Here is a 13,034-nt window from a genome sequence, read left to right on the forward strand (position 1 = left end):
GCACAGAGCGAACAACCTCTGCGTACTCCCGGACCTCCGACTCCATGACCATACAGATTCCATACAGAGTTCCATACAGAGTTTTGAGTGAACCTGGACCCCTATCTTTACTTACTATGAGAGCTTACAAAGCCCACTACAACAAAAAGATTACATGCCCCCCCCCATCTTCATTCATTTATGTATTTACTTACTTATTTTTGTGTTTGTTTGTTTTTGCTCTTTGTTGTTGTTGTTGCTCTTATACTTGTATTTTGCAACTACTTATTACTTTATGTTAATTTATGGGATAGGCTGGCTTAGGGTGGGCATGAGGGAGGGATCACGGGGTGGGTGTGATGATTATCATACTTGTAACATGTTGTTGTATTGTTACCTCAACAAAATCGTTACAAAATGTTAAGTGAAGAGTGACGAAATGAGAAGCGACTGTTAACAACAGTGTAAACAACATGGAAGCTTCCACGGATGAGATGAGCGCAGCTATGGAGCAAGCCGTTTGCTAACACTTTTTTCTCTTGGATCCTTCTGTTGGAATATAGACTGGGGACCTGAAATTATGCTTTTTATCCGTAAATTCCCTTTACACGAATGGCAAATATCCTTTACCCACACGTTGTTTACTTTCACTGTTATTACGTCTTAGGCTTCATTGATCTGATTAGTTGATTTGGCCCGTATGTTGGTGATAGACAGATGTCTTATCCAATCAGCAACCAGTATTTTCATCCCTTCTCAAAAGATCTCCAGATGGATATGCTGAGCAAATGAGAATCATGCGAATCAATGCATCTCGAGGAGTCAGGATAATATTTGATGGTGTACTTTACTTCTTGTGATTGTAAGTTGTGATAAAAGTGACAGAAATATAACCTATTTGTGTTTCTGTCTTATGTCTATTTTTCTAGCATGCAATGTCACTATCCACAACCGCTGTCGAGACACTTTGCCAAACTGTGCCAAGGTGAAACAGAGGGTAAGACATCACAAAACATCACAGCTCTAATTATTGAAAGATGTTAACATATCCAGGGACTTCTCTGTTCAATTCAAGTCAGGCAGAGCTGTCAACTGATCACCATCTGGTGATGAGTTGGGTCGGAGGATGGGGAAAGATTCTGGGCAGACCGGGTAAGCCCAAGCAGGTAGTGCGGGTGAACTGGGAACATCTGGAGGAATCACCATCTTAAAAAGATTAACCCGGCCTGCAAGGGACAGGGGGAGGGCCGCCCATCTAGACAAGTCCGACTTGCATTTATCTAATAGTGGCTAAAGTTCTTTTGAAAAAGGTCCCTGAAGGAGCTGGTGATAATCCCCCCCCCCCCCCCCCCCCCCCCCAATACATGAACCCCTTGTCAGCTGTTTTAAATGGGAATATGGAATATGGATTGTGGGAGTGATCCTGCCAAGTTGTTGACAAATACTCACTCACTTACTCAGCAATTTTCAACAACCTAGCCCGTTCAGGCCTTCTCATTTGAGAAATATAGGATATCACCTGTCCCCAGACAGTGGCTTTTAGAGTGCCGCTGCGGACTAAGGGGTGTCATTAAACTCTATGTCTGAGCGGATTTGAGTCACAACAAAATCTTTAAACTTACTATCTGACAGTAAGTGTGAGCTGAACATCCATGGTGAATGTGGAACTGTATCCTGTGGAAAACTATTGTAAACTGTGGTAGGAGCATGGTCAGAAGTGACTATTGGGTGATATTCACGCAGTCGAGGAGATTATTAATGAGTAAAAAGAAATCGATTTGGGAAAATGTGTGGTGTACATGGGAAAAAAAGAGAAAGCTTTACCATGGGGATTTCTTTTTCCTTTCCAAGGATCGGAAATTCCCAAGTGTGATGCATATGTTTTTACTGTGTGTGCTGATTTGGATAGTGTAGTCTGTGTGGGAGAAGATCTGTCAAGAGTCACATCCTGCACCAGATTTAAGTCTCCACCCATGATCATGCGGTGACTACCATCCAGAGCGTCCTGGGCATAGGCGGTATAGGCAAATGCTAGGGGCGCCGTCATCCGCGTGGGGCACCGCAAACGAGCGGAGGAAAAAAAACATTATATAAGCCCACAGAAACATAACTTAATAGTGAAGACTATTAAATAATGAAGATGCCTCTGGTTCCCGGCTCTCTGCGCTGTACCTGTCCTCCGTGAGGGGGGCGGGTTGAAAGGCCAGTTGCCTGAATTTGACCGGACCGTGACCCCAAAACGAAGAAGAAGATTAATGACACTGTAGCGGAATTATGTCTAAAAGACTGAAACCGTCGGGCGCCCAGGGAAGGAAAAGAAGAAAAGAAGAGGAAGAAAAACGTGAAAAGGATAGAGGTACAGTAACGTCAATGTGATGAAGTAAATTAAATAAATAGTTTAATGGTCGTAGTTAACGTTGTTGGAGCAGAGTGTTAGCTTGATAGCTTACTTCTGACGATAGCAGCATCGTTTACTAATCAATAAATAGTTGAGTTGACATGTGTTAATGTTACTCCACCTTAAATTCATCAGGGACGTATGAAAAGTTAACGTTATACCTGTTCAGGTGTTATTTCACAGGTGTCTACTGCTGGTTTTCAACCCCCTTTGTAATAGTGTAGCTGTAAGCCTTTGTTAATTGTGCCGCAGTTATGTTTGTTAAAGTTTACATCAGTGTTTAAGTGCACCTAAAGTGTAATTCTGTTAATACTCCACACCTTAGCTTTCCCATATCATTCATAGACAAAATATACATATTAATTCCACTGTACATTACTGCTTTTTGCTCTCTGGTTAGACTGAATTGTATTGCAATGACAATAAAGTTTAATGAATCTCATCGTATTTTCATTTTAGTCTTATAGCAAACCAAACATCTGCTTGTTATTAAAATGTAACATCCAGCGGTCACATTTATTTTCTTCTCTCTTCAGATGCACTTTTAAAGTATTTCAGTACCACCCCCAGTGATACAACATCAGGATTGAAGGCTGTACCAACAGACACTGCTGACTGGCCAGCTCTTCTTACAGACAAAGTAAGAAAAGAGTTAGTACACAGAGGACCATTTCAAACAAAATCAGTTACACATTTCAGAAGAATAAAGATGAGAGAAGGTGTCAACATGACTTTTTTAAAAGAGTCTTAGTTAATGGGGAAACAATAAAAAGAAGCTGGCTGATGTATTCCAAAAAGAATGATAGTTTGCACTGCTTTTGCTGCAAAATGTTCTCTACAAAAGATTACAAACTTAACAAAGAAGGACTGAAGGACTGGAAAAATGCAAGCCAGTTGCTGAAAGCTCATGAGGATAGCCCACATGGCAACATGGAAGGAGTTGGAGGTCCGTTTTGCAAAGGGGTTAACAATAGATAGGCAAGAGATGGCACTCGTTGAGGCTGAGAGAAACAGGTGGCGGGAGGTCTCTCATTTTTCTTTACTGTGTGCAATAGTGTGTGTTGTCATATCTGCACTGGTTTAATTATTTATTTAATGCAATACCATATTTATATTGTATTTTTAATTCATATTATGTCACTTGTTTACATGTGCACTGTTTAGCTTAATATGTTTGCCTTATTTATTTTGTATTTTTAATTCGTATTATGTCACTTGTTTATGTGTGCACTGTTTAGCTTAATATGTTTGCCTTAATTATTTTGTATTTTTAATTTATCACTTGTTTATTTCTTTAGTCTTTATTTGGTGTGATATTTTTTACTCAAAGAAATAAAATCTTGATTATACACATGCAGTTTCTGTGTGAGTGTATGAACGTTGATTGTAAAATTGACTGCTGTGATGCAAGGGGGCGCAGGCTAAAATCTTGCCTAGGGCACCAAATTACTCACGGCCGGCACTGTTATCAGCGTTTTTTGCAAATAGCCTTGTAAAATAGCCTTGTAAAAAACTCTTCATCATCCCAGGTGGGCGCATAAACCAAAAATAAGACCACCGGTGTGCTCTGAAGTGTACCCAAAACTCTGTAAATCTGTAAATTTAGAATGGAATAAGTGGCTCATCCATGCCTCTTAATACGAGGGGTGTCAGCTGATTTGAGACGTGTTTCCTGCAGAAACATCACATCCCCCTTAAGGTGCTGTAACTGTGTCAGGACCTTACCGATTTTGATCACGTTGTTCATTCCCTTAGTATTCCAGAAAATCAGATGCACTCCAGTACCTGTCTTTACGGCATTAGCCATAGGAACAATGATAATAAATTAGAATGACACTGCATGACCCAAAGTATTTTGTAGTAGTGGAGGAAGAGAGTGGGGAGGGAGGGTAAAACAGAACAAACAAAACAAAACAAACAAAAAAGGGACAAAACAAAAATAAAACAGTCTGAGGGCTACTGCCATAGAAAAAACGAACATCTGAGCTCTCGCAACAGCTAAACTGAAACTTCCGGGGTCTCCTCCCTAAACAGTGTTTGACCCCTTAAGTCACCACAAGAAAGGAGAAAAAATAATAAACAGAAAAGATATACTCACCGGCCACTTTATTAGGTTCACCTGTCCAATGCAAATTTCTAATCAGCCAATCACATGACAGCAAATCAATGCATTTAGGCATGTAGAAATGGTCAAGACGATCTGCTGCAGTTCAAACCCAGCATCAGATTGAGGAAGGAAGGTGATTTAAGTGACTTTGAATGTAGCATGGTTGTTGGGGCCAGACGGGCTGGTCTGGGTATTTCAGAAACTGCTGATCTACTGGGATTTTCTCGCATAAACCTTCTCTAGGGTTTACAGAGAATGGTCCAAAAAAGAGAAAATATCCAGTGAGCGGCAGTTCTGTGGGCGCAAATGCCTTGTTGATGCTAGAGGTCAGAGGAGAATGGCGGGACTGGTTCGAGCTGATATCCACTGGTTACAGAGGAATGCAGGAGAGCATCTGTGAACACACAACACAACCTACTTTCTAGCAGATAGGTAACAGCAGCAGAAGGCCACACTGACACAGCTATGCCCAAAAAAGTGGCCGGTGAGTGTATATTCCAGAGCAAACTGTGTGAAGTAAATTAAATCCGCCAGCAGAGGAATCCAACATGTCTTCGTGCAGGCACTTCTCAACATCATAAAAGATAAATAAAATGCATGAATTAAACCCACAGCACACCCTGTGTTTGAATGCACATGCTGTATCGATACAGGTCACCAGTCGTTGACAAGTGTCAGGCTTCAGTAAAGCCCTTTGACCAAACAGTGAGCAAGAATACTACAGATAACCATGTGGTGGTGGGTGTTTAACATCCAAAACAAAACAAAATAAAGTTTTGAAGAAAATATATAATATCAAACTGAAATCCATTTGTGAACGAGCTTCCAGTAACTGTCATGGAGGCCGATAATGGTAGTCTGAATTCACATAGTAGTGTGAGCAGGCATAGAAAGAAAGATGAAAAAAACGTGAATTCAAAAAACATCAGAAAACACTGGATCTCGAATCAACATGTCCACAGAGTGTAAAAATGTCCATTTATCTATTTCTGTTCAAAACTCTATCTAATATCAGCAGCCAACAACCCTCCGAGGTCATCAGGGGTCCGTTTCACAAATAGGTTTAGGGAACACTCTGAGTCTGTTAACCCTGAAATGAGGAAAACTCTGAGTTTTCTGTTTCACAGAGGGAGGTAACTCATACCAGAGAAAGAGGAGTAACTCTAGCCTGTTTCACAGAGAGAGGTAACTTAAGCTCTCTGTCATTTACCATGGTAACATACTCTATGAACCTAGCCTGGTTGGCACCGGTTTTTCTCAGCAAACCTTGAGTTTCTCTCTGTCTCCGCCCTCTTTCAGCCACACACGGTACTTGATTTCCTTAATCATTCAGTCAGCAGGCGAGTTTGGGCCTAGTATAGTTCTGTTATAGTTCCATCTGTTTTCTGAGGTAATCATTGCAAAACTCAGTCAGTAGGCCTACATTAGAAGTTATATTAGGCGGCAGCTATTTTCATTAACAAGGCATGTCCTTTTGATAATGATCCCGTGGATGAAGGTGCAGCATTACTGCGCAGAAAATTAAATATTCGTCAGGAGATGATATCAGACCACGCATAGCTGTTCTTGCATTTCCAGGCACTTATCTTTTTGAGCGGTGCCGTTTCACATCACAGTCCATCATTAACATACACAACCTCATCCGTACTTACATTTCCAACATTACCAACCAAAGTCTTGCTCTCACATCCCAGCAGATATTGTGTGTTGTGCTGCGTTTTTTTTGCAAATAGGAGTTTTTTTATACAACGTCGGAGATGCAAAGCACTTGAGCCAGGCAACTGTATGCAGAGCGGTCAGAAAAGTGTGCCTCGTTCTGAAACGGCCACTACCCATCTTTATCATTTTCCCTGGACATAAACCTGTCAGAGCCATCAAGGAGGAGTTCCTCAGGATTGCAGGTGTATGATGTAAATATCTATTAAATGATATTAAATAATATTCTGTTGACAACGTCCAATGATATTGTGCTGCAACCTCAGACTGAGATTATTCATTTTAATTTCTATCAGGATTTCCCATTGTAATTTGCTGCATAGTTGGCACACACATCCCCATCACGGCTCCATCCAATAATGAAGCAGATTATGTGAATAGGAAGTCCATTCACAGCATAAATGTGCAGGTACATGTGGATTGACTACTGTTTCATTCTCTTCACTGTCAAGATTGTATGTGATGCTGCATACATAATTTCCAATGTGGCGGCCAAGTGGCCTGGTTCTGTTCATGACTCAAGGATTTATCAGGATTCTAACCTGAGCAACAGACTGCAACATGGTAAGCAGCCTAAAAATTTGCACAATACAGTATAATTCACTTGTCACCCTCCTTTTAATATACTCTAATGTATCCACTATACAGTACAGGAGAGTTTGATGGCCATCTGCTGGGTGACAGGGGTTACCCAGCCCAACCTAGGCTGCTGACCCCTTCCTTGATCCTGAACCAGGACCACGAGAGCCCGGGTTGAGATGACCATAGGCCTGCTGAAAGCCCATTTCCAGTGCCTATGTCACCTCAGGGTGACCCCTGAGAGGGCCTGTTAGATTACTGTGGTATGTGTTCTTCATAATACTGCCACTATTAGACGAGAGCAACACCCTGCCCTACAAATTGAAGACCCTGATGATGACCCCATCCACCTGTCAGCTATGCTGGACGGCAGAGCAGTCAGAGACACCATATACCATCATCACTTTAGTGATTGAGACACCACCATTATCACCACCACTACCACCACAGCAGTCAAATAAAGACATAACATACACAAGATAATGTTCCAATAGTTAACATAATGAACAGCACTCACCTGTGACCATGCACCTACCTCTAACTTGTGCTCCAGTATTTCAATTTCTAGGTCTACCTTCCTAATCTGTTGGTCCAAGTACTGCATTTCTTTGTCAGTTTAAAAAAAAAAATTCAGCAGGTGAATTTTATGAATGTCTGAACTGCGAATACATACAAGGAGGGCATTATACAGTTGCACATATATTCCACAGAATGAATCTCTGGTGTTTACTGAACATCCATCTCACTGTGTCAGTCTGTGCAGTGAAAGATGAGGGACCCTCCTGCTGCTGCCCAGCCATGCCTTGTTAAAAAAGGATGAGAATGTGTTAATACTTCAGTGTAGGCTAAATGTAACTATATTCCACCAGAATGTTAGGAAATGTACATGGAAAGACAATCAGTAAGATATCAAGATGTTACCTCTATAGGCCTTTCTGGACCGCCCTCTGTAAAGGCAGCAGATACAGTTTCCTATTCATCCTACATGAGTGATAGGTTTCAGTATATTTAAACTTCGATTTGACAAAATCTTTGGAGTATTGCCTACGTACAGTTAGGTCTGTTGTGGCATGAGGGGGCTCCACCAGGAAGATAGCACCATCAGAATCGATTGGGACAAAAGTAAAAAAAGTCATGAAAGGAAAATACATTTTTTTATGAATAGTCTTACTATATATATATACAGTATACTGTATATTCCTGTGAAACGGGCCACCACCCGTTTTACATGAATCTGCTTTCTTTCTGTTGGCTGAGTAGAAGTTTGTGTTAGTTTGAATAGGCTTAGTTAATTAACAGAGCATGATATAGATGAGAAGACGTGTGCGAAAACACCATTATGTTGGTAATAAAACAACTGTACAGCCACTTAATATTTACACCTTACCTGTTTGAACAATGTTTTTATGTTTCATCTTAAGCGACTGCCAAGTGCGCTCCCCCCTGCAGGAATGCACCTAAATGAAATAAACTAATAGGCTACCACTTAAGCAGTTTTCCCCTGTGACATTATTGTGATTGCAAAGGACTACATTTAAACGTATGCATTGACCCGTCTCCCCCTCTTTTGCTGCTGCAGTGGTGTTACACTTGAAAAACATGCTCAAACTCACATTATGATTGCATTAATATTTCCAATTCCAGTGGTGTAAAAAAAAGCGGCCTTCCTCTTCCCCGTTGCCATGGTGACTTGTTGAATCGGGGATCCATTGATGCTGTCTTTTTTATACTTGTGGTGCACGCACTTAACTCCAGGTGAAACTACTCCGTGTTCATCAAACTAACGCAAATCAGCTAATCTGGAAAACTCAGGGTTTCCTATCTCAGAGTAGATCGACTCAGAGTTCAGAGTTAGACTCAGAGTTTGTTGAACCTGCTTTGTGAAACGGACCCCAGGTCTCCTCTGTGCGGGTTGTTGTTATGAAGGCTTTCGCCTGACCGAGATCCTTTTCCTCCCTCCGTCCTTCATTGTGATGACAAGCCTGGCAGCGAACAGCAGTGCAGGTCTGAGGCCCCGGTTGTGAAGCTCCAATCTCACATTTTCTGGTGCTCTGCCACCACCTCCGGTGCGTAGTCCTCATAGATCAGGATCGGAGTGCTTCTATACTCCAATTTCCCTTTGCGTATGATTTTCTCTTTCACCTGGTATCCGTGCAGCCAGATGATAAATGCCTGTGGTTTCTGCCGGTGAGCCCAGTCACATTCCGACGGTGATTCCAGGAAGCCCTCCATGAGCAGCCCAGCAAAGAAGGCCGTCGGCGGCGGACCCTCCACTGCTTAAGCAGTCCAACCACATGGAGATTACTGCGCTGGATTTTAGCCAAGAGCTTAGCGTTGCTCTCTGTTAGCGTGAAACAGGAGGCCTCAAGCGGTAGCAGGAGCTTATCTTGTAGATTTGCATTTACCTCGAGGGAACCTATATTCTGAGTGTGGTCGGACACTGTGGCGTGGACATTGTCCAGCTTTGCTTCGAGTGTTGAAAATAAGGCTTTGAGATTGACGGAGCGAGGGCTTTGAACTCGGCGTAGCGGGCTGTGTGGTGCTGCTCCAAAAGGTTAGTAATAGCCACCATGTTAATCTTGCCGCCTGCCTTCTCTGTGGGGCTAGCCTTCACCCCCTGCTCTTTTACAGTCTGTCTGGTCGAATGCGTCTGCATATTTTGGTGGTGTTTCCGTCAAACGAGATGAATATTATTATTGTAGTGACTTTCGGGGTCCTAAAAAAACCATAAAAATCATCAAAAAATTGCGGGAGCAAGACTCGACCCGTGTCTACTCCATCTCATCCACATAGGGGGGGGGGGGGGGGGGGGCTGTGGCTCAGAGGAAGAGTGGGTCGTCTTCCATTGGAGAGATCAGCAGTTCAATCACTGGCTCCTCTGGTCCGCATGTAGAAGTGTCCTTGGGCAAGACACTGAACCCCAAATTGCTCCCCGCCTACGCGTGGTGAATGAATGTGGTGTGAAGGTTAGATTAGATGGTATGTCCACTGCCATCAGTATGAATGTCTGTGTGAATGGGTGAATGTGACAGTATGACAGCGCCTTGAGTAGTCAGAAGACTAGAAAGGTGCTATGTAAGTACGTTTACTATTTACCATTTAGCAAGCAATGTCTTCTCCAGCTAGACCCGCTTGTGTGCCGAATTCATCCATGGATTGACCTCACCTCCACAGGCCTGTTCCATTGACAGCAGATAGGCATGCAGGCATCCGCGCATCCAAGACCAAAAGATTTATTCTCTAGGGTTTAGAAATGGCGTGTAAGGGGGCAAGTTTACCACTAATTGATTATGGTTAGTGAACCAGGTCCGGACCAGAGCAGCCCGATGGAAACTGACATTATTCCAGACAACAACAAACCTGGGCTGCTCTGGTCTGTCCTGTGCAGCTATATTATGAAGAGCATCTAGAAATGTAATGATATGTTGTGTATTGTATGGACACAGTTTTGCATGATGGTACAGAAACCCTCGAAGGCTTATGGCGGCACACAATGAGATATTTCCCTGCCCTTTGGCCAATCATATTATTATTATCATCATCATTAATCTCGCCATTATATAGAAAAATGCAACCACAAATTGTTTTTGGTTTGCTTCTGTGTTACAGTACTGTATATACTGTACTCTACTGTACAGTATATACCATACAAAACATCTCAATATACAGTACTGTGCAAAAGTTTTAGGATGGCGTGGAAAAAAATGCTGTAAACTAAAGTTGCATTCAAAAATGGAAGTATTAATAGTTTATTTTCATCAATTGTCAACATGCAGTGACTGAACAGAGGAGATATCTCAATTAAATCAATATTTGGTGTGACTACCCTTTGCCTTCAAAACAGCATCAATTCTTCTAGGTTCACTTGCACACAAGTTTTTGAAGGAACTCGGCTCATGGGTTGTTCCAAACATCTTGGAGAACTAACCACAGATCTTCTGTGGACGTAGGCTTCCTCAAATCCTTCTGTCTCTTCATGTGATCACAGACAGACTGGATGACGTTGAGATCAGGCTTCTGTGGGGCCATACCACCACTTCCAGGACTTCTTGTTCTTCTTCATGCTGAAGATAGTTCTTAAGGACATAAGCTGTATGTTTGGGCTTGTTGTCCTGCTGCAGAATACATTTGGGGCCAATCACATACCTTCCTGATGTTACTGCATGATGGATAAGTATCTGCCTGTATTTCTCAGCATTGAGGACATCATTAATCCTGACCAAATCTCCAACTCCTTTTGCAGAAATGCAGCCCCAAACTTGCAAGGAACCTTCACCATGCTTCACCATGCTTCACTGTTACCTGCAGACTCAAACTCATTATTGTACCGCTCTCCTGCCCTTCAGGGAACGAACTGCTTTCTGCCACAGCAAAATCTCAAAAATTTTGACTCATCAGTCCAGAGACACTGCTGCCATATTTCTGTACCCTAGTTCCTATGTTTACGTGCATAGTTGAGTTGCTTGGCCTTGTTTCCACGTCTGAGGTCTGACTTTTTGTCTGCAACTCTTCCATGAAGACCACTTCTGGCCAGACTTCTCGGGACAGTAGATAGTTGTACCTGGGTTCCACTGGTTTCTGCCAGTTCTGAGCTGATGGCACTGCTGGACATCTTTCAATACTGAAGGATCATCTGCTGCACCAAGTTTCCTTGGCCAATCTCTGCGTCTGCAATCCTCAATGTTGTTGAGGTCTTTTGTTCTTCAAAAGACCTTGAACAGCACATCTTGAAACCCCAGTATGCTTTGAAATCTTTGTGTGGGTGACCTTACTGGTGCAGTATAACTACCTTGTGTCTTATTGGTGTGCTTTGTCTTGCTATGGTGTATGACCTGCTGTTACATGAAACTGTCTTCCACAACCTCACCTTAGTAGCAGATTTTGGTTGTTTCTCACCCAGTTTTAAGCCTCCTACACAGCTGTTTCTGTTTCATTTAATGACTGTTTCAACCTCCAGTTGAAATTGATGATCAGGAGCACCTGTAATTGGTTGCTCATACACCTGACCATAATCGTACAAAATCCCTGAATTTGTGTGTAAGAATTGATGTTGGTTTGTAAATTGATAGAAATAAGTAATTACTATTTAGATTTTTGAAAGCATCCTTAGTTTACAGCACTTTTTCACACCTGCCTAAAAACTTTTGCACAGTACTGTACATAATCACGGTATGTTTCACAAAACTACCACTTTCATTCCAAAAGGAGCATTAGCCACCCTGCAATACAGCATGTGATATGTGATCCGGTAATGTGATATGGTACATTACTGTAAATACTCTAGATAGAAATAGAATTGAATAGAATTACTTTAATGTTCCCAGACTGGGAACATACCATCTGAGTTGAAGACAAACCTGTTTTCCAGTCGGAATGTCCTTAGTATGGATAAAACTGTGAAACGGCTTAGATTAGGGTGGACTCTCTGCCCAGCTTCCCATAGTCAGGCCATGGGTTACTAACCTGACTATCGCCAGATGAATTTCGTTCCTCCTTGCTTCACTCATACATCTGCTATCGCTCCATAGGAAAGTGTTTTCAGGAGGCTGGGTCCTTATCAAAAATCCTTGCATATGATTGGAAATTACTTGTCCGTCATCTTTATTGACGCGCTACTTCAACCACTCACATCAAAACCAACTTGTGATGCTGATGAGAGCGACGCAGGCAAAAGTCAAACCCAGTCAGGAGAAAGGGAAAAACATGGTTTCCACCAACAAAAGCCTTCAGAGCCATTCTCTGGTGTTATTTTAAAGAAGAAAGATTCTCTAATTTGGACAACATGGATGAAATAGCAGCGTCAACGTTAATGCCCGGCTTCCTCGATGCAAGCCGCAATTGTTGTCTGAATCACAACAGTCGCTTTTCTGCAAAACCCCCGACCGGCGGTCCTGATTGGCTCAACCACCTGAAATCACTTTCCTATGGAGCAATCCATTATCTGGCAAGAGTCAGGTTAATGGTTTATGACATGGCCCACCAAAGTTGCTTTTATGTCATCGGAAATAATGGTCCATGCATGACCTTTTCGACCACAATTGTGGCAGCCGGCAATGTAGCTATGTCCCCTCATGCTCTTAAATTGTATGTATACACCTCACACAGACCCGCACCCATGCTGCACTTCTTTAAACAAATACACTCACAAACAGAGATGCCCAGTTGTAAAACAGTTAACTAAATAAACTTCTTGTGTAAAGTTAATTTTAACGTTGTTGTTGCAACTTGCAGTTTTTCTCCGCTCCACATCTCCTC

At 42.3% G+C, this 13,034-nt stretch overlaps 1 protein-coding gene across 2 annotated transcripts in view; it reads left to right on the forward strand.

Annotated features, from left to right (window-relative positions):
• Nucleotides 1-13,034, forward strand: part of arhgef2a (Rho guanine nucleotide exchange factor (GEF) 2a) — a 159,131-nt gene that overhangs the window by 25,095 nt on the left and 121,002 nt on the right. For both annotated transcript variants that reach the window (XM_083925466.1, XM_083925467.1), the window contains one exon: nucleotides 909-976. In XM_083925466.1, coding sequence (XP_083781592.1) covers nucleotides 909-976 — 68 coding nt within the window. The remainder of the gene's footprint in view (nucleotides 1-908; nucleotides 977-13,034) is intronic.

Source organism: Echiichthys vipera (genome assembly GCF_963691815.1).
Source record: "Echiichthys vipera genome assembly, chromosome: 13".
In the NCBI taxonomy this organism is placed as follows: Eukaryota; Metazoa; Chordata; class Actinopteri; order Perciformes; family Trachinidae; genus Echiichthys; species Echiichthys vipera.